Here is a 23,083-nt window from a genome sequence, read left to right as displayed (position 1 = left end):
GGGAAGTAGGGAAGAATTTCTCAAATACAAGAACCTGAGATGTTTTTTCTTCTTAGATTCTATTAGATGGTTAGCTATTTGAAGACTGAGGACTCATCTTTCAGCCTCTCTACCTAGCACAATGCCTTTCAGTGTGCTTAATAAATTTTGGTTGAAAGAATGAATGGGATTCCTCAGTGTTCCCCCCCCCCCCAAGAGTCTTATTCCAGTTAATCTGTTTCCTGTAATTGTTTCAGGCCGTGAGCAGATGGCCGCACAGCATATGGAAACAACTGTTTTCTACATTAGCAACAAGCTCTGCTTGTCCCTTGTCTGAGAGACAGGAGGGGATGAGAGGAGGTGACTCCAGCTACCTTTCTTGAGTCTTCCTGGGGCTCTCTGGGGAGGGGAGGCTTCTTCCTTCTCCTCTATCACACCTGCTGTGCTCTCAGGAGCTCCTGGGGAAGTTTCTGGGCATTGTGTCCATAGTTTGCTATGAGAGAACATTCTCTTGCCCAGAGCAGTGTGATAGCTGACTTTTCCCAAATGTTCCAATGCATCTGTGATCTCTTTAACTTGGGTATTTTCTCCAGCTATACAGATCATAATCCATCTATGCCCATTCATCCTGTCTTGATGCCTGGCATTTCAATGGCCCATTTTGCTCCTATGCTTTCTTTCCTCATCTTTGTCTCTTGGCTTTCTTGTTTTCCTTTGAACCCCAAGGAAAATAATCCATTTAACACAAAGTTTTTTATGATCCTCCTTTATTCTAATGCTTGCCCCTCTTAATTATTCCCAATTTATCCTGTATATAACTTTACTTTATGTTGTTATTTGCATCTATTCTCCCCCTTTAGACTTGAGCTTCTTGGCACATAGTAGGAGTTTAATAAATTATATTATAGTATATTAATATGTTATATTAATCTTTGATAAAATATTGATTATCATTATTGCAATTCTTACCTATTTTATCCCATAATTTTACTGCAAGGGATTCACATAATGTGCTGGAAATCTTCTTTGATTTTTTTGACATTTTAAAGGCAGCAGAAGAACATTTCCAATGCAGTGAAGCATTTACTATGTACCAAGTAGCATATGTAGGCATTGGGAATATAAATACAGTGAATGAAATAATTCTTACTCAAGAGGAGCTTAAAAACTCCCTAAATGAATTCTTTTCAGACTTCTCTAACTAATCACATCTTCCCCTCCCCACCTTATCTAATACTCCCTGAAGAATCCATAATATTACACTTCTAATACATATAATGATAAAGAAGGAATGTTAGGGCCCTGTTTGGATTTACACAAAACCAATTTCTGCAATTCTCCCCGAAATCTCCTCATAAACTTCTAGTTTCACAAACTTTGTCCAACCCCAAAGCCTAGCCCTCTGACACTACTCATTTTGAGTCTAAAATATAGATTGTAACATGCATTTTGTAGGATGGGGGGAGGAGGGTAAGGAACTTGAGAGAAGCTAGCTGTGAGTTTGGCCCAGAAGACTAGCCTGATCTTTTAAGGGAAAGTGTTTGGAACCCTTGGATCACCTGTTCTTTCTTTCTTTCTCTCTTCTCTTCCAGATCCCTAAAGAGGTATGTGTGAGCTGTTGGCAATATCCTTTCTGTGGGTAAGAAACATATGGTGGCCTGCTGCTCATGTGGGTGGAAGGGCAGCTGCAGTTTCTTCTAAATGAAGTTGAATTTCATGTAAACAGACCCTCTGAGTTTATGAATCCTCTGAGGCATTGACTGAGAGAATTGGTAAAGAGAATTCTGGCAATTGGCATCCATCCCACCCGCCAGGCATCCAAATGAAGAGGCTTGGTGATGATGCATCATTCCCTTTTGGGTCCATTAGTCTGATGAGAACAAAGATAATTATAGGAGAATCAAAGTCCCTATTCATCTAATACACAAGGATGTCTTTGCTTCAGGAAAAGGAAATTCACTTTCAAAATTTTGATTTTTTGAGAGAAAACATGTGCCTTTTGTCTCCCCCCGGCGTCATAGGATCATAGCCTTTGCTGTTTTTGTCCAGTCAGATGACTCTTTGTGACCCCATTTGGAGTTTTCTTGGCAAAAATACTGGAGTGGTTTTCCATTTTCTTCCCAGCTCATTTTGTAGGGGCAGTTAGATGGTGTAATGGGTAGAATACCATCCTAAAGTCAGGAAGATCTGAGTTCCAGTCTGACCTCAGATGCTTAATAGTTGTGTGACTTTGGGCAAATCACTTAACCTTGATTGCTTAGCATCCAATGTCTAGTTGTCCTGATTCATATTTGGTCACTGGTCTCAGATGATTCCAGAAGAGAAAGTGAGGCTGGTGACTTAGCACAGCAGCCCCTCATCTCCCTGATGTCATGATCTTCTTTGGAAAATGAAAGACAAATATTATCAACTCATTTTACAGATGAGGAAATTGAGACAAACAGGATTAATTGACTTGTCCAGGGTCACACAACCACTAGGTGTCTGATATGTGATTTTGAATTTGGGTTTTCCTGAATCCAGACCCTGTGATATATCACCTAGCCTTACAGGTTAAATAGTTTGAACTCCTCATTTTTCAGGCATGGAAACTGACAGCTAGAAAAATTAAGAAACTTGCCTTGATTTAATAGATTAACTGGATCAGCTTTTGAATGCAAGTCATTTGACTCCAAATCCAAGTGTGTTTTCTACTATGCCATACTGCTTCTCTAGAATGAAGCTTGCATTTTCCTTACAGTAAATGAGATAAAAAACAGATGTATGCCACTCTGCTTTAAAAAAAGAAATTAGTATTTATATCTTTCATTTTTATATCACTTACAGTTCCCTAATATATTCTTCTCTAGGAGAGGAGCCATCTTCTATAACAGAGAATAAAATAAGAATCTAACAAAACTAATGCATCAATAAAATTGGCCATAGTATGCAACATTCCAAGTCCATGGCTTTTCAAATCTGTAAAAAATTCTGCAACTTTTCATATCTCTTCTTTAGGGCCAGGCTTAGTCATTATAATTTCATAGAATCTAGCATCTATTGTTTTGGTACTTAGGAAGTCATTTTTTTGGAGTTCATTCTTTATAGTTCAGTTGGAGGTTTTCAAAGCAACCTTTTAGGATGGTAACTTTGATTTGTGTGCCATGGAAAGAGTTTTAGATTTAGAGTCTGAGATCTTGGGGTTGAATTTTAGATCTTATATGAGAAAGTTATCTAAACTCTAGGGCCCAGGTTCCTCATTTATAAAATGAGAGGATTGGCTGAGATGTCTTATAAGATCCTAGATGTAAAAGTATAATTTTATAACTCCAAATTCATTTTTCTCATTCCTTCAATCACCCATTTCTCTACTTTCCTCTTCCTCTCTCCTCCACTTTCACCCATTAGTATTCTCAATAGGCACCTGTTCTAAGAAATTCTATTTACCAGGATTTTCCTCTCTTCACTGGAGAGAAGGACTAATTTCAGTCATCTTTGTTTGCCTTGGAGGTCCTTCCTAATGGCTGGTCAGTTCAGTTGGAAGGAGCATAAAACCATGGATTCAGTCTATACATTAGGCAGTTCCTCTTCCCTTCTTACAAATGCACATTACCCTCCATGATTGCAACTTTCACAGGCATGCCTGTATATGAGTGGTGGGTTTTGGTGGTCTGCTTTATGGGACTTGGATTTCCCTTTTGTTCAGGGTGATTAAACAGTATTAGATAACCCTGTTACTTTAATACTTGTGGGATCTTGGACAAGTCACAACTTCTCTGGATCCAGTTTCTCCGTCTGTGAAACAAAAAGTTGAACTACTTGACTGCTAAGGTCAGTTCTAATTCTAAATCCAAGCTTCTCAAGAGTGAAAGGGATCATAGAGACAATAAACTTCAACCCCTTTATTTGCAAATGAAGAATCTATAAAGGGAGGTATAGATTAAGTTACTTGCCTAGGGTCATATATTAGTCAAGAGTATCGTTGGGGTTTGAATCCATATCTCCCCATAATCCAAATTCAGAGATCCTTTCCATAGTCAAATGTGATCTCATGGGAATATAGGGAGCAAACAAAAATAATTATGTAAAATGAACAGCCTGGTGTGGTAAGAAAGCATATTGAATTTGGAATAAAAAAAATCTCAGGTTTACTCATTGCTACCCAAGTGACCTTTTTCTAATTCATCTGATTGAATGGGGGTAGATGGGTATCCCAGAGACTTCTCAAGTGCAACATGTCTAAATCCAAACTCATTATTTTTCCCCCTTAAAAGCTCTCCTCTCCCACACTTTCCTATTTCTCTCAAAGAGTGCACCATCCATCCTGTTCCCCAGAATTCTCATCATTTTCCTAGACGCTTCATTCTTCCTTACCCTCCCTCACCCCCATATCCAATCAATTGCCAAATCTTGCCTTTTATCCCTCTACATCATGATATCTAACTTACTACTCACTCTACTACTACCCCCTGATTTAGACATTCATTGCCTAGATTATTGCAACTGCCTTCAAATTGGTCTCCCACTTCAGTATATCCTATGCACTGCTATAAAAGTGATTTCCTTAAGCACGGATCTGGCCATCTTCTCCCCCTTCTCAGTCAACTTTAGTGGCTTCCTAGTGTCTCTAGGGGAAAAAAAAGCCCAACAAACTCTTGTTTAGCTTTTAAACTCGTTTTTTAGGTTTTTTTTTTTTTGCAAGGCAAATGAGATTAAGTGGCTTGCCCAAGGCCACACAGCTAGGTAATTATTAAGTGTCTGAGACCAGATTTGAACCCAGGTACTCCTGACTCTAGGGCCAATGCTTTATCCACTGCACCACCTAGCCACCCTTTTTAAACTCTTCATAACTTACCCCATAACCTCTATAATGTTGCTGATTCAGTCAAAGTGGCCTATTCATCACATATGACATTCCACTTCAGTCTACCATACATGGGAGTTCAAGCACCATGTTCTACACAAAGCCTTTCCTGATTCCCTACAATTATGGGTAGCCTTCTTCCCAAACTATCTAGTTATTAGCTATATTACAATTATTCCTTTATAAATATATTCTATGTATTAATATATTAATGTACTTGACTCCTCACTAGAATATAAATTCTTTGCAAGTAGAGATTGTCTCTTTTTTTGTATTTATAATGCCCCCTCCCCAGCTAGCATAGTACCTAGTCAACCCTTAATAAATTTTGTTTGATTGATTTAGACCTCAGTTTCCTCAGTTATAAGTGATGCAATTGAACTATATGATCTTTAAGGTTTCTCTCAATTCTAAGTCTTCTGATCTGTGACTATTCCAGAAAACAATAGAACACAGGAGGGTTGACACTGTCAAATTTCCTTCCCTTTTTGAGTATGCTTCTGCTCTTCCCTCTCATAATCCTAGATAGAATTAGCTCTCAAATTCCCAGTGTATTAAGCCCAACCTGCCTCCTTGCTTTCTGCTCTTTCAAATCCCTCCCTGTACTATCAACAATGATGACTTCACTTGACTCCTTCCCATTACCTTCCATTACTGCCTTAGTGAACATAATCTCATGGAGCACAGATTTTCTCAAATTGAATGTTTGGGAGGAGCATAGATAACCTGGGACAATCCCCCATAGAAAAATGCTTCAGTATATGGATCATATGGCAATAGACTCATATCTGGAAGGGAGCTTAGTCCAATTCTTTCATTTAACAAATGAAGAAATTGTACCCTTAGAGGTTAAGTGACTTACCCAAGATCATACTGTAGCAAGTGATAAAACTGGGTTGGTGGTCCAGGCCCTCTGATTCTAAATCCAGGATCTTTTCACTATATTATGAAACCTCCCTGACATGGGGGTAAGGTGGAACTTGAGTTTCCTTTCCAGTTTCCTGTTTTTAAATAAACTTGAAAACGGGGTGGGATAAGGAGTTTCTGAGACCATTGATGGAAAGCCCCTTTTCTATATTCCATCTGGTCAGTTGAGCTCTAGGTCACAGAAGTCCCAGGATACTGATGCAAATCAGCCATAGTCATCATCATCTTAAGGATGATTAAATGGGAAGATAAGGTGCTAAAAGGAAGCTTAATTACAGTAATAATAATAATAATAATAATAATTTGGCACCTGTTTTTAAAGCATCTCGCAATCCTTAATTAGTATGTTTCAGAGACTTAAAAACAACCCCACCCCTTAATACCTATCCCCTACTTGCTTCAACAGGTGCTGGGTTACTGACCCCATCTATCACCATTTAACAGGCAAATAAAGTGAAGCCCATAGAGAGGAAATAACTTTACCAGAGGTCACTGAGGGAATCAGTGGCAGAGTCAGAGCCCAGGGTGCCTCACCTTTAGTCTCTATCATCAGTCATTCAACTTATTTATTTATTTATTTTTGGCTAGTCTTGGCCAAATGATGTCAATATCAGGTTATCCAATTATACACCCCCCCCCCTTGAAGAGATGGGGGCCTTCTCTCTTTCAGAGATCTGTTTGTTTGGCAGTTAATAAAAGACAAGAGCACCATTTCTGAATTTTTGCATTGGGAACTCAGGAGTTAAACTTACATTGCTAAACAAATTAAATATCTGAATAATAGTTTATATGGAAAGCTAAAGGACTCATGGAAACAAATACCTAGTTAAATTTTTTTTCATAAAAAATAATTACAGGGGCGGCTAGGTGGCATAGTGGATAAAGCACCGGCCTTGGAGTCAGGAGTACCTGGGTTCAAATCCAGTCTCAGACACTTAATAATTACCTAGCTGTGTGGCCTTGGGCAAGCCACTTAACCCCATTTGCCTTGCAAAATTCTAAAAAAAACCAAACAAAAAATAATAATTACAATGAGAATACTCAAAACTATAATATTAGAATGGATTTTTCTAGTCTTATCTTCTAACTGGGAGAAAAATCATAGTAAATTGGAGGGGCTGGTTTTGGAGTCAGAAGACCCAAGTTTAAAATACTTATACTTAGTATTTGAGAGATCTTGAGTAAATTACTTAACCTTCCTGTGGATCTGCTTCCTCATCTCTGAAAGAAAGGGTTCGAAATAGAGGGCCCCAATTCTATGACAAATGAATTGCTAAATGCTAATTTGTGCAGCTGGAGAACCATACGGAAATGCATCTGAGCCAGGACTTCTTCTTGAAACATCAGCCTGCTGCTCGAACCCCAGCCTACTTTAACCTTCGAGAAGTTTCTACTAGATTCCATCTTCCCCTTGGAGCCTACCTGGTGGTGCCATCAACCTTTGAGCCATTCAAGGATGGAGAGTTCTGCCTGAGAATATTCACAGAGAAGGAAGCTAAGTCCCTGTATGAGCTCCTCCATGTGCCAGCCTAATAAGCCTGAGTGTAAAGGTTTCCAGCAGGGAAATTACTAGAGCCTGGGAGGAAGATCCCAATTGTTGTTTGGGGTGTTGAGAGTCCACTTGCCAACCTAATGAGATTTCCAACAGGGCTCCTATAGGGGTAATGAGAAAAATCCAAATCTTTAAAATGATGACAGACATAATAGCTCTCAAGGGCCCTCTATTTATTCACTGATTCAGTAAAAAAGCACTCATTAATTGCCATCTACATACAGAAGACTATGGTAGACACTGGGGGAGGTACAAAGATAAATAAAGCATAGTATTTTCATGGAGCTTATGATGTAGTAGGGAGATGTGATATATACATAGCTCTAATGCAAGACTGTAAACTCCTTTAGGGCAAGGATCACATTTTCCCCTGGTGCTTAGAGTAATGTCTGACAAATAGTAGGTGCTTCATAAAGGTTTGTTTGCCAGATTTGGGAGAGGTACAAAATGCATTTAAACTCCTGAGGGGAATGAATTGAGAAGGCTGCATAGATATGAGTTGAGCTTTAAAAGATGTAGATTATTTAAATAGGCAGGGATAGTGAGGATATAGACATGAAAGGACATGAGTAGAGGCACAGGGCAGGGAAACAAAAGGTACTGCATTGTGTATGGTATTTTTGAAATAAAAATGGAAAAGTAGGGTAGTATGAAATACAAAAGGAGTTATAAAGTACTTGATATGTGCTAGGTATTATGCTAAGCATTGGAAATAGAGCTAGTGAAGTGATTGAAAACCTCTGCTTTCAAAGAATGTATATTCTGACTAGAGGAGAGGAGCTTAGTTTCAAGATGGATGGAAACACTCTGTCCATGGTTCTTAAATATACTGATGCGATGTGGATGGGTGGGGCTCCACTATGTGTATGTGGGGGTTAGGGTGAAAAGGGCTCCTATATGGTGTACCAGGTTAAGGAATCTGAATTTTGTATGAGTAAGTAGTAGTAAGGAATCATTGAAGGATTTTGATGAGGAGAGTTATAGATGAGATAAAGATGATTAATCACTTAGTCTGGAAATGTTATGAAGCACCACTGGATATTAGAGTGCAGATAGGGAAGTGGAGAGTGGGGAGAGATAGCCCAAGAGGAGGCTATTATGATAGTTTTGATAGGAGTGATTAAAGCCTATTAACCAAAGAGAATAGAGAGAAGGGAGTATATATTTGAGAGATATCATAGATGTTATTTTGATAGAATTTGATCACTAGTTAGATATGGGGGTGGGATAAGAATGGGGTCTGTGAAGGAAAAGGAAGAGTTAGAGGATACCAAGGGTTTGAACATAGGAGATTGAATGGTGTCCCCAGAAATAGCAGAGTCAAAGGGGAAGAAATTTCTCATGTATTGCAAAATTTGGGGTAGAGGCTAGAAGTCAGACTTAAGTAGGGTCCTGGTAGCAATCCAGCCAGAGGAGTTTCCATCTAATAGGAAGAGAACTTAAGGTATAGAATTTCACTTCAGATAACACAACAAAACATCTTTTCTGAGCTCCATACAAAACATGTGATGGGGATTTTGGAGTTGCCACTAATATAACAGACATTTCTAGGCAAAGGATTGTCCCAAGGGAAAGAAGGGTGGTAATTGGGTTTCTTAGCCATGGAATGGGCTTTCCAAAAAAGACTTTCTTGGCAGAGAAGTACATGAAGTAAAAAGACAGTATCATCCTAGAAATTTTGAGGGAACTGACTGAACTTGATACTTAATGTCTATAGTTTGGAATGACCTCACAGGAATGCATGGAAAAGGTGAAGGATCTCTTTCAATCCTTACTGAATTAAGGCTTAGTTTATGAAGTTGTGAAACAGTCTTAGGAGGGAAATTCCTTTTCTTTCTTCATTCTATGCTCCTCAAATTTTAGAATGCCCCCCCAAAGAACAATCTTTAGCTAGACTCTCTTAACTTTTTATGTTGATTTTGTTCTTCTGAGTATTTTTGTTTCAGGGAGATTGGAGACATGGTAGCTGGAAAACCATATGAGGTAAGCACCTATTTTGAACCAGGAATTCTTAACTTGAGCTTCATGGTCCCTCAAGGGAGAGATTTCGGGGTATGAACTTGGATGGGAAAAAAACCAGAATTTTATTTTCACTAATGCCTAACTTAAATTTAACATTTCTTTCAATTATAAATGTAGACAACAAAACATTTGGGGAAGAATTTCATAAATATTACTAACTTTCATAAATTTGTTATGGTTTTTCAGTCATTCAATCATATCTGACTCTTTGTGACCCCATTTGGGGTTTTCTTGGCAAAGATACTGGGGTAGTTTGCCATTTCCTTCTCCAGTTCATTTTACAGAGAAGGAAACTGAGGCAACCAGGATTAAGTGCCTTATCCAGGGTCACACACGTAGTAAGTTTCTGAGACTTGATTTGAACTCAGGAAGACAAGCTTTTCTGACTCTAGGCCAGTGCTCTATCCATTGTGTCACCTACTTGTCCTGAAACTGTAGAATTAGCCCATAAAATTTCAGAGCTATAAGTAACCTTAGGGAAAATCTAATCTAGTTCAACACCTTTCATTTTAGAGAAAAGAAATCTGAGATCCAGACAAATAAAGTGGAGAATGAATGGCAGATAGATTAAAAAACAAATAAATAAAAGCAGACTTTTTGTTGTCCAGAGCTGTGCTCTCATTTTGTTAGGTAACTTAGAGAGTAGTCTGGGATCTTGTTCAAGTCACTTAAGCAAATGATTTTCCCATGCTAACCAGATTTAGGACACAAACCCAAGTCTTTCTGACTCTAAGGCTGCAGTTCTAGTCCCTATAGAGGCTGCTTCTCTGTCAGAGAATACTCACCTGGAGATCAATAAACACTGTCCTTGAATTGTGGTTTATTATTCAATTGTTTCAGTCATGTCTGATTCTTCAGGACCTTATCTGGAGTTTTCTTGACAAAAATCCTGGAATGGATTGTCATTTCCTTCTCCAGATCATTTTACAGTTGAGGAAACTGAGGCAAGCAAGGTTAAATGACTTGCCCAAGGTCACACAGCTAGTAATGTCTTAGGCCAAATATGAACTCAGATCTTCTTGACTCTAGGCCCAGCACTATTTACTACACAACCTAGCTGACTTGTATTATCTGTACTTTTAAAGATGCATATAAATACATAGTATGTATGTAGTATTTTAGCAATATGCTTCCATATCTCATTTGATCCTCTCAATTACTCTTTGATGCATATGCTATTATTATTATTATTATTATTATTATTTCCTTTTATAGAGGAGAAAACTGAAGTTGATGTAGATTAAGTGACTTGTTCAGGGTCACACAGCTATATATGTGTCTGAGGGAGAATTTGAACTTAGATCTTGCTGTCCCCAAATCCAGAATTCTACTGTGCCACCTAGCTGCTGGGCATGTTTATATGATATATTGCCCCTGAAGTACCTTCCTGCTCTAAGTCTATATGAGTCCATGATTCTATAGGGATGAGGGCTAGGGTGAATGGAATCATCTGGGAAGAGTCAGTTTGAGAAAGCCTCCTGAGGAGATGAGTTAAAAATGATAGATAGGGTTTGGTACCAGAGCTTCAAGCTGGAGCTGCTAACTGGATAGGGATAGTTCAACTTTAATGAAGTGGCTTTTGCTGTTGAGCTCATGTTATTGTCTCTCTGGGATGGAGCATCATCACAGCTGGGCTGTTTAGGTGGTGATGTTTTAGGGAGAGACATAAAGGTTCTGAGGTGGGGCAGGACTGGTAGGGTAGCATCAATAGCTCATTTTTCCCAGCCCTTGTTCTGTCTGCTTCCATGCCCAATCAGGGCTGAAAAGATCTCTTGGTATTTTTCAAAGAGAACAAATTGGGACATCTGAATCTGCAGTCATACTCCACACATTTTTGAGACTGGGTGTCACAGCTATAGCACATCCTCTCTTCTGGTAAATATAAGATGTGAAAGGTGTCTTCTTGCCATAGAACCAGGAAATCATTCCTTGCCCTTTAAATCCAAGAAATATCCAGTTTTCACCATTGAGAGTTTCTTATCAAGGATGCTTATTGGAAAATATATGTATTTCTTCCCCAGAACTTTCTTCTTCCAGTTACTCTGAATACCTTCACAGATGGGATCATTTCTCATAGGAGTCACTGTGTAGATGTCAGTCCAGGAGAATTATCAGGGTCCTGGATTCCTAACATCCTAAACCAAATAGGATATATAAATATGCACTGTCTGTGGCAAAAACACCCTTTTTTAGTCTTTGTCTCCATTTCTCAAATGTATTATCTTTCTCTTTGAGAATATAAGGCCAGTGACAGCCTTTTTTTCCCTTTCATTCATTTATTCATTCACACATATCTTTGGAAATGTGGCTTTTGGCCATCTCTCAGTTATATACCTTTTCTGTACTAGTTAGAATAAAAATATCTTAGAGAATACCAGAACCTAGCTAATGTGAAATCTTTCCTTCCTATTTGTAATAGAGGCAGCTCGGTGGCACAATGGGTAGAAGGCTGAGTCTAAACTCAGGAAGACCTGAGTTCAGATTTGTCCTCAGAAATTTATTTAAGTGACTTAGGCAAGTCACAAGCATATTTGTCTCAGTTTCTTCCCTTTCTCACCTACAGGCATTTGCTGATAAGGGAACAAAGCACATTAATATCTTCTCTGAAATTTATAACCTTAGAGAATTTCCTGGGGACATTTTAAGGTTTTGATTTGACCAAGGTTCTTAATATCATAGACTTAGAGCTCGAGGGGATCTTGGTGGCTCCTTCACTTTACTGAAGAGGAAATTTAGACAGAATAAGTGACTTGCCTAGGATTATACAATTTGTATTGTATTGTAATGAGGGGAAAAGGGGAGAGCTTTGAACTTAAGTCTTACTGTCTCTAAGGTAGGTTTTCTACACTATGTGAATGATCCGAATTGATTTACTGATTCAGACATGTTATTCAGAGGGCAACCCCTTTGCTTAGTTATCTCTTGGTGGTAACTTGGCTAAACCTACCCCTTTTCTGAGAGGGGGTTACGGGAGGAACTTTCAATTCCTCAAAATTCTGATGACTATTATCATAAGGGGATTGTGAAGAAATTATTCCATAAACCTTAAAATACTATATAAAGATGAGCTGTGATTTTGTTTCGTAAGAGCTAGTCAGCTCTAATTTCCATAGAAGCAAAGAGCTCCCTCTGCTGACTGAGGTTAGTCTCTCTATAATCTAGATAATTTATTCGATAGCATTTATAAGCAATCACATAAATACAACAAAAGCTTTACTCTTGGGTGAGAATAAGGTGTCCCAGGAGCCTTAGGAAGGGAACTCCTTTCCTTTCATCCCTAAGAAGCTGACTCCTAGATTTCTGCTCCCCAATAATAACTATAATAATTGATCACATTTCTGTAGTGCTTTAGGGTTAGCCAAGTACTTTACATCAAATGGAATTAGCCATTCATCATCTTTGCCCTTGTCCTTGGGCTGTTCAACATGCATTTTAACTCTGCATTTTTCCTTCCCATTAGCCACATCCCAGTGAAGGAGAACAAGTAGAAGACCAGTTCAAGAGTCTATTTGAGAAGCATATTGGGGAGGTGAGTGGCAGGTATGGGAATGAGTAAGATTCCCCAAACTGTTGTGAATTGTTTCAAGGATCATAGATTTTAGAGCAAGAAAGGACTTTGGAGACTATCTAGTTTAGCCTTCTCATTTTACAGATAAGGAGATAAAGACATTAAAAGAGTTGCCCAGGGTCACATGTCTATCAAGTGTTAGATGTGAGATTTGAATCTCTTCTTCAAAGTCTAGTACTTTCTTTTCTATACCATGTTGCCTTCTCTTTAAATCATTTTCATTCTCCCTTTGCTTCCCTGTCTCTCCTGCCCCCCTCTCAGTGATGGAAAAAAAAAAGCAATCCTCTGCTCACCTCAAGAAGGTAGTCCTGACGTAGTCTACAGGTCCTTTTCATCATGTGGAGTTCATCATTTGAGAATCTCAGCAGTTCACAGACCAGTTTTCCCATCTAGTCCTCCAGGGCTTAGTTATTCTGGGGCACTTTATCTCCTTACTGGGGCTGCTCTCTCTTTTGAGTAAATAGCAAACTCCAGTTACATAGATTCTACCAAAAGCCCTTCTCCTCTCATAAATTGACCTCCTCAGTTCAGGGTCTCTGACTATAGAACCTCAGCAGCTGAATTCTCTCTCAATCAACATTCTTCAGAAGAAGAAGGAATTGCGTAGAACAGGTAAAAAGAGAGCTAAGTCAATTTGGCCTGAGTGAACATGCTGAAGATATTACCTAACTCTCTTTACCTTTTTTTTTTCTGATGCTGCACATCGAGGATAAATTGTCTCCTGAATTAAAACCTGTACCCAGATACCTGAGTACATCAGTCATGGAAAAATGACAGTATCTTCCCATTGAACCTTCCATCCCAGATTTTCTGGGTTGTTGATTGTCACAGCAAAACAGAGGCCATGAAGAGACAGAACTGGGAATAGTACTTACAAGCAATCACATAAATACAACAAAAGCTTTACTCTTGGGTGAGAATAAGGTGTCCTGGGAGCCTTAGAAGTGAGTGGAAAGAAATAAAGGCCTTAGATCCTCAGAAAGGTTCAATACATATTTCTAGATTTAGTGAGGCAGAGAGATGAAAATATTTTGGGTTCCTTGAAATAGGTCCAGGAACTTACTGTTTTGTATGGCTATTATAATGAAGAATATTAGCTGATGTTTATGAGTACCCAAGATTTGCACAAGGTCTATGTTATCTTTATATGTTCACAAAGGTCCTGAAAAGAGATTTAATTGCATTTTTACGGCAAAGAAGCTGAGGCTCAGAGTGGTTAAATGGCTTTCTTTTGTTTGAAAGGCTAGTGAGAGTTAGAGGTATTAGAAACTCAGGTCTCTCCTGGCTGTGACCCTAAGACCAGTGTTCTTTGTTCTTCATTATTATTTATTATTATTACATTGTTTCAGTCATTTTAAGGTTATTTTTATATAATAATTAATTTTTCTTTCCATTACATGTTAAGACAATTTTTTCAATGTTAAAAAAAGTTTTGAGATTCTCCCTCCCTTTTTCCTTGCCTGGAGACAGTAAGCAATCTAATATAGTTTATATATATGTGCAATTATATAAAACATTTTTAAGATTCCTTTTAAAAAAAGGTCCCTCTAAGCTAGGGGTCTTTAACTTAGCATCTATGGAAGGAATTTACAGATAACTTTCAGGGGATCTGTGAAGTGAAATAAGGATTATATCTTTCCACACTAACTTCTAATTAAAATTTGGCATTTACTTCAATTATGAGTATAGGAAGCAAACCATTATTCTGAGAAGGGGCCCATAGGTCCAAAGGGGTTGAAAGGGATCATCTAAAGTATGAGAAAAGTCTGCTTCCTCAACTTTAAGATAGAAAGAAAAATATTCATAATACATCCAAATTACAGAATTGCTATGCTTGATATTTATGTTTATATATATATATATACAAATATCTAAATGTGAAATTATTAAACAAGATTTGCCTAATCATGTCAAATTTATTCAGATATTTTTTTCCCTCTAAATCTGCTTCCTAGAAAGACTACTTTCTCTTTTTTGGAGAATAATCAATAGATATAATAAACTTCTGTTAAATACAGAAAGCTTTGAATGACATTACTGTATAACACATAGGATTCACCATCATCATCAGTACCCATCTGAGCTTAGATTTTTTGAGAATCCTGGAGGTTATTGAGAAGTCCAGGGACATGTAGTGAGGGGGCAACTGGTGAGGCAGAGCTGACCCTCACCTCTGATTGTGAAGGGTTGAATACACACACACACACACACACACACACAAAATATCTGCCAGGTGTATGTCTTCAATACTTCACAATCAGAGATGAGACTCAGATCATCTCTGTTCAAAGACTTTGTTACTTTAAAACAGATTTAATCTGAATTTCATGGTAAAGTTTCCACTTTCATCTGATATTTTGAAAAATTTTCAAGGCCTGATCAATCTTTGGATTCTCCTTTCTAGGATTCTGATGTCAGTGCCAAAGAACTCCAGACTATTCTGAATGACTTCTTTTCTAAACGTAAGTTGTCCTTTGGGATTTTTAAAGCTATGAAAAGAGCCCAGGAGAGATGGAGAGAGATGCTTTATATCATTGTTCCTAAATTAACAGTGAAGGGGGGAGGCCAGAGGAGACTCCACATCAGGGTCTTTGACTAACTCAGCTCAGACCAGATCAATGACTTCAGCAATACATCCCTTTGGGGTTACCACTTAATGACTGACATGACAATGATTTAGGGAAGATTGGAGAGAAAGGGAGGGATATAGAGATGGTGTTGTTGAGGAGATGGGTAGTATACCATCTCAGTTTGAAGAAGACAGTTATCCACAAGATTATAGCATTACTGTACAACCCAACCAGGAACTTTCCAGGTTAATTTAATCTATTTTGACAAGCATGACATTTATTGCGCCCCCCAAAATGATGGACAGAGCCCTGCATGGAAAAGAATACTGGGCCAAATAGGTATTGAGACATTATGTCAACATTGTACCAAATTATGATAAGATGATACGTACTAATTTTGAGTAGTCCCGATCACATGTATACAGAAGAGAATCTTATTGCTGATGGCCAATTTTGAGAACTGTGAGGCTGTGAGGGGACTAATTCTTCTTTTTTTTTTGCAAGGCAATGGGGTTAAGTGGCTTGCCCAAGGCCACACAGCTAGGTAATTGTTAAGTGTCTGAAGCCAGATTTGAACTCAGTTACTCCAGACTCCAGGGCCAGTGCTCTATTCACTGTGCCACCTAGCTGCCCCATGAGGGACTAATTCTTAAAGAAATAGTCTTTTGTATGCTCTTAAGAGCATATTAAAGGCTCAGGGAAAAATTCTTGGACCTTATTTGTACCAAAAAAACCCATAATTAGAAGACTGTCAACAACTTTTGACTCTTGCATCTACTCTCCCATCTTGATGAGAATAATGTAAACACATGGAGGACATTTTCAATGGGGTCATGAGAAGAGGAGGGCCAAAATTCACATTTGATGTCCTATAGCAGTCTACATTTTTGCAATCACAAAATTGACTGAAAGAGAAATTCCTACTGTTTTCTACAAAAAAGTATTTAATCTAGTCAATCAAAATGACACTTTGAAGAACCCCCCCCCACAATAAAATGTTTCATAGGAGTCTGTCAGAATCATGTAAGAGTCTATGAAAACAGAAAAAAAGCTAATTCACTGTGATAATATTCTGATTATCAATTTCAAGGGAAAGGGACTAGACTTGTTATTTTACAGGTTCAGGGAACTCCTAATAAGGAACTTTGTTTTTCAGTGCAGGTTGGCACATTCTTTGCCCTTTGTGGTTTTATAGAGTTGCCTAGAATATTGAGAAATTAAACAACTTGCAATGACTCACATAGCCAGTATGCATCCAAGGTAGAACTTTGAACTTAAGTTTCTCTGACTTTGAGAGCAGCTCATAATTTACTATGACACATTGATAATATATCATTTGATGTATAAAACAGAGAAATGTTCACTCAAAGTGTCTGCCATTATAAAGTCATCAGGTCCTACCTCTGATTTGCAGGTGAGGAAACTGAGGTTAAGAATGGTTAAATGACTTGCCAAACTTTATTTGAACTCATGTTTTCCTGACTCCAAATTCAGCATTCTATCCATCACATCCATAGAAAAATGTCTGGTACAGGGTTCAAATCAGAGAGGGATTTTCAATGATGAGGTTCTATAGATGTTCCTATTTGATGACAGCATTGTTCTAATTTCCTCATGACCCACCTGTTATTTTGATATCCAAATTTATTCAAAAGAGTTTGAGTTAGCTATGCACACAAGAAGAAATTTTTATAAAGATTCCTATTGTCAAGACTAGAGTATTCAGTTGAATGAACAACCTATCGATGTTGTCTCTTATGTTACAATGGTTGATACAGTAATCCCAAAATTAAATATGAGAATGAGAGGGCAGTGGTTTGCCTCTGGGAAATTATTCAGTGATTATAATGACCTTAAGATTCTTCTTGGAACAGACTTATTATTTAAATGACAGTGATAGGGGGCGGCTAGGTGGCGTAGTGGATAAAGCACAGGCCCTGGAGTCAGGAGTACCTGGGTTCAAATCCGGTCTCAGACACTTAATAATTACCTAGCTGTGTGGCCTTGGGCAAGCCACTTAACCCTGTTTGTCTTGCAAAAACCTAAAAATAAATAAACAAACAAACAAATAAATAAACGACAGTGATGTTGTAGAGACACCCGTAGAGTCTTACTCTGCCACCTCTTCATGCTCTAGAGGTGATCCTGTATTATTAAAAGCTATGTTAGTAGAATTCAAGCTATGGTAGGTCCGAAGGATATCAAATATGGTCCTAGAACCAGGTTCAAAGAGGTTTAGCAGCAGCAACTTAGTCACTTGGTGATGAATTCTAAGGTCATGGCAACCCATAAAACAAAGAAATATACAAAATAATCTTATTATTTGTGTGGCCTCCTTTGTAACAACACTGGCAAAATAGTAGGAAAGTGGGCAAAGGGTGAAAAGAATCACACAGTTTTTTGCCCCCTATAACCTTTTTAACTACTACAAATTTAAATATGAGATCCTTATCTGATATCCAGTGGATGGTTAAACTACCAGAAGAACTGCATTGTATCATTTTGATAGTCTTGCTATGAATGAAACTGGAAGACATAAGTTACAGTTAAATATAAGATTTTTTTTGGAGAGGCAAGTAAAGGAGTTGGGCAGAATTGGTAGAATGTATTCAAAGGAAACAAGAAATCTCACTTCATGGGATATTCAGTAATCTTATATCATCTTGCTCAAGATAAAAATTTACAAAAGACCACCATGAGAATAATTGTGATTTTTGCACTGTTGAACAAGATAAAGTTAGAAAAATCCTATGAAGAACCTGATATGAGACCCTTCAATTTAAGCAGTCTATAATTTAATACTTGCTAACTTTCATACAAAGGTAGGCATAGGTAAGGATGGTGAAAAATATGTTGGAAAATATGGATCAGAAGTAAAGACTGAGGGGCTGCTAGGTGGCACAGTGGATAGAGCACTGGCCCTAGAGTCAGGAGTACCTGAGTTCAAATGTGACCTCAGACACTTAATAATTACCTAGCTGTGTGGGCTTGGGCAAGCCACTTAACCCCACTGACTTGCAAAAAAATTAAAAAAAAAATAGAAGTAAAGACTGAGAGAAACCAGAGGCTTGTAAACCATACAGAAGCCTCATGCTTAAACATTATAAAAAGCCTCGGGCTCATACATTGTAAATACTTTCTTAGAGAAAAGAATTGAAAGACTCTGGAAATAGAAAACACTGAATAACATTACAAAAATGAAAATGAACATATTTTCGTAGAGAAGAAATGACTCATTACTGATGTAGTACTGTGTCAGCTATCATCATGTTACATGAAGAGTCAAACCACCAACACCATAGAACAAAGATTTAAAGTTCTACAAAGTTAGAAGGAAAAATAAAAAAGAGGAAAAGATGATATATGATGAATACTACTCCAACTTATTAAAAAGCTATTGGTAATAATAAATAAGATATTGACAAGAGAAAGGATGTAGACATTGATTACAATTATTTCAAACAAAAGTTTAGCTGATATAAATTGATGACTATAATGAAGATTCTTTTACGAAAGCCTGAAAATGTCTTTACTAGTAAATATTTGATTTACTTGCCAGAGTGGAAAGACATGGTAACCAAGAGCACTACTGGTTTAGAATACAAATTCATTGGAGGGTGGCTAGGTGGCATAGTGGATAAAGCACCAGCCTTGGAGTCAGGGGTACCTGGGTTCAAATCCAGCCTCAGACACTTAATAATCACCTAGCCATGTGGCCTTGGGCAAGCCACTTAACCCCATTTGCCTTGCAAAAAAAACCAAACAAACAAACCAAATTCATTGGAAAAACCTTTATGGTGAAGTATAGAAAAAGTTAGGAACAGTATTATTCATAAAACAGGAACAAAGTATTTGTGGGAAATCAATGGAAAGAAGCTTGCTTAGGGACCCAATTAAATAATCACCCTGTAGACATTTAAAGATGAAAATGAAAGAACAGCAGAAGGTAGATGGAAATAATCTGCAAAGATTTTTGCAACTAAATCTTTTGGCTATTAAGGGAAGTAGAACCATAGCATTTAGACTGTAACTTCACTGTTCTTGAAGTGCTCATTAAATAGATGGAAATGACACATAAAGAGAACAAACATGCTAAAAGTAACTGGATTAGATTAATTGTACCTAGAGGAGACCCATGCTGGAGGTTACACATACAATGTAAGGGCTTTAATAGATCAATTCATAAGGTGCCTGAAGGCAGCAAAGATACCTAGTGTCAAAAAAAATCTTGAATCTTTCTAAGTCCAATAAAAAGTTAATGAAAGATCAACAACTATTTATATGCCTATCTCCTATCTATAGAAAATATTTATGAGATTTATGAGAATTTATGAGAATACAGAGAGATATGTATCAAAATTATTCTTAAGAAAATAGACAGGCTTTAGTGAGTAATATTGCTAATAGAATACATCTTAATTATCACATGACTTCCTATAAAGATATAGAGAAAGAATAATCCTATTGAGTATATTGCTTAACTATAAAAAAGTTTGATTTGATAAAGGAAAATTATATCTAATACACTCCTTTACAACAAGGTGTTTTACTCACATCAAAATCCTGCAAGATTTCTTGAAAAGATATAATATGATAACCTTACTCAACAACTTTCTATTCCCTTTTTTATGTTTTTGCAAGGCAAATGGGTTCTAATCACTTTTATTAAGTGAGGCAGGTAAAGCCAGGAGATACATGAACACCAAAGATTATTCTTCATGATCATGGAGTAGATCCATATTGAAGAGGAATTTCCTGTAGTTGGGGAAGAGACACTCCAGATGCTCCTAATTTTGAGAGGAATATTACATAACTTCAAAAAAAAGTTCTATAACTACTCAGAAGAATTCGGCCTAATCATCCATACAAGAAAAATAAAATGAAGAACAATTATTTAGATTATGAGCAGAAATTGGTGTAGAGTTCAGCTAAACATTCATCTATCTACCTGTCATTTTAACTATATCCGGCACATATGTAGCAAAAAGGCAATAAGTTGAGTCCAGAGTTAAATAGGAAGGAGACAATGGATTGGATTGTTTTGGGGAGATTGGAAAGTTCCTTTAATGTCTCCAAATTCCTCCCAATCATTCAACAAACATTTTACTATGTCTCCTATATGAGAGATATCATATACCCAGAAACGTAGGCCCATGTTGTTATCAATAATATTCTGCTAGTGTAGTTGCAAACCATAAAATGTTCTATTGGTATTTAAATAATTATACACGTTTACCACTCAGAGGGTAGTAGAAAGATATATGGTAGATATAAACAGACTGCAAATGCACAAGAAATGAAGAGCTCTAGAGAAGAATCAGAGTAGGAAATGCCATCAAAGAAATATATGCTTGAAAAAGAAGATAGCCCAATCATGTTAAGAGAAGCATAACTAACAGATAGTCCTTGTTTTTCACTAGAATCTTCTTAATATCAAGAGAAAATAAAGGCAATCTCTAGCATGTGGCTTAGACCATCTGTGGCAAACTTATAGGAGGACATGGACAAGTATTTCACAAAGTGAGTAGGTCATAATCTTCATCACTTGAGGGAATATGCACATCAATGAGATAACAGGTCCCTTTGGATAGCTGTGATGCCATATAGTTGAGATTCATAGAATACCACCCTTACAAAAAATTAGAAATCAAAGTTCACTGGAGAAACTGGTCAGCATGAGTAGAATTTAAGATGCTACCTATCAAGACTTGCATGGAAAAAGGAGCATAAAGAATATTATCCAGGAGATATATGACCATAAAAGAAGCTGTTGATCACAGAACAAGAATAAAGAAAAACAGATAACCTGTGTTCTCCATTGCTATCCATGTAGTGTCAAGAAATTACAGGGAAAACCTTCAACTTCTGGCATGCTCATGTCAAAATTCTGCAAGAATTCTTGCAGAGTAGACCCCCCCCTTGGAGAATTTATGGGAGTAGCTAATTAAGACTCATAAAAACTAAAAAGGGAACTGAGTCAGATGATTTCTGAGGTTCCTATCATCTCTAAATCTTTGAAGCTTGTGTTACCTCATTTTCAGTTTCTTGAATCCAACAAGAGTGAAGCTTTTAAGCATAACCAAAAGAGCTCACTACATAATGACAATAATATAAAAGATCACTAAGAGGAAGCTGGACTCTTGAGTTTTGAAAAACTGAATCCAAAGAACAGATAATGTAACATACTTACTTTTTCATAGGATAAAGGCAAGGCACAACTAGAGCAGAATGTCATATATGTTGTTAGATATGGTTTTTATATTGGATGCTTTTGCTTTACTGTTTTATCTTTGTGACAAGTGAGTGTTCATTCTTTTTTTTTCTTTTGGTTTTTGAAAGACAGTGGGGGTTAAGTGACTTGCCCAAGGTCACACAGCTAGGCAATTATTAAGTGTCTGAGGTTGGATTTGAATTCAGATCTTTCTGACTCCAGGGCCAGTGCTCTATCCACTACACCACCTAGGTGCCCTGAGAGGATCATTCTTTTTTTTTTAACTTAAAGATTTTATTTATTTTAGGGTTCATTCTTGTGGGGGAATTTTCCCCTTATGTACGACTGTGATGGAATGCCAAAAATTTATTTTCTAGAAACAGATTCCCTTGCAATAATAAAAGGCATTTACACAGCACAGCAATCTATTAAAGGGTTGTATATAGAACCCTAAGCTGTCAGTTGATTGATAGCTGTAGTCATTCAGGGGGAGTGGAGATGGTTGAGAGAGTATCTTTAACCTTTCCACATCATGGGGGAGGAGGGGTTGGGGTGCAGTGCTGCCACGATCTGGAAAAATCCATGTAAAATGTTTTGATCCTCCCTTTGTACCATAGAAGAAGTCTGAATTATTATGGTATTAAAAGGTAAAATATGTTATTATATAATATTGTATATATATTATGCATTTATGAGTTTCTAAACTTTTTCTGTACCATCTGCTAATCTTAGTATGTCATCTACAGCTTCTATAAAACTCCTCCCAAATTCCCATTTAATTTCTTTTGTTACCTCATGATAAATTGAAACCAACAATGGGGAAAGTCACGCTGAGGAAGGATAACTATACAGACATTCGCATTCAGCTGTTTCAGGGTTTCTGAGGGAGGGCGAGTTTTATGACAATGGGACCAAGTCCTTCTGTCCTTAAAACATTCATTCTTGCTCTTTTGTCTGGCTCTATTAACTCTTCCTTTCTAGGAAAGAAAGGTCCAGAGAGAAAACAAAATAAGTGAGATCGGGGGGGTCTTTGGTTCTAACCTTTGCTCCTAAGTGTGAGGGAAGTAAGACGGGGAAATGCTCTTCAGGACATCCATGGCATTTAGAAAATGTCATGAAGCAGACATGGTCCTTGAGCTGAGAGCAGATAATATTAAAGGGTAGATTGCCAGTGAACCAGTCACATGGGACTCCTTTTCCTGCCAGAGAACCCTAAGAACTCAGAGCTGATGCATTTTGTGGCATTCTGCCAAGGACATCATTTTCCGTGCCCTCAAGTGCCTCTGAAACTTTTCTTCTTTTTATTCAAACATTTAGGAACGGGCGTGGAATTTGATGGATTCAACATCAATACCTGCAGAGAAATGATTGGTCTTTTGGATGTATCCTTTCAGAGTCACTTTCTCTTGAT

The 23,083-nt window shown here is 37.5% G+C and overlaps 1 protein-coding gene across 1 annotated transcript in view; it reads left to right on the top strand.

Annotated features, from left to right (window-relative positions):
• Positions 1-23,083, top strand: part of CAPN8 (calpain 8) — a 114,770-nt gene that overhangs the window by 80,082 nt on the left and 11,605 nt on the right. The window contains exons 11-16 of the mRNA XM_074222769.1: positions 1,572-1,583; positions 7,043-7,254; positions 9,248-9,284; positions 12,784-12,852; positions 15,296-15,353; positions 22,990-23,054. Coding sequence (XP_074078870.1) covers positions 1,572-1,583; positions 7,043-7,254; positions 9,248-9,284; positions 12,784-12,852; positions 15,296-15,353; positions 22,990-23,054 — 453 coding nt within the window. The remainder of the gene's footprint in view (positions 1-1,571; positions 1,584-7,042; positions 7,255-9,247; positions 9,285-12,783; positions 12,853-15,295; positions 15,354-22,989; positions 23,055-23,083) is intronic.

The sequence above is a fragment of the Macrotis lagotis genome, chromosome 2 (genome assembly GCF_037893015.1).
Source record: "Macrotis lagotis isolate mMagLag1 chromosome 2, bilby.v1.9.chrom.fasta, whole genome shotgun sequence".
NCBI lineage: Eukaryota > Metazoa > Chordata > Mammalia > Peramelemorphia > Peramelidae > Macrotis > Macrotis lagotis.
Note: the sequence above shows the minus strand (reverse complement) of the source record. Positions and strands in the feature narration are given on the sequence as shown.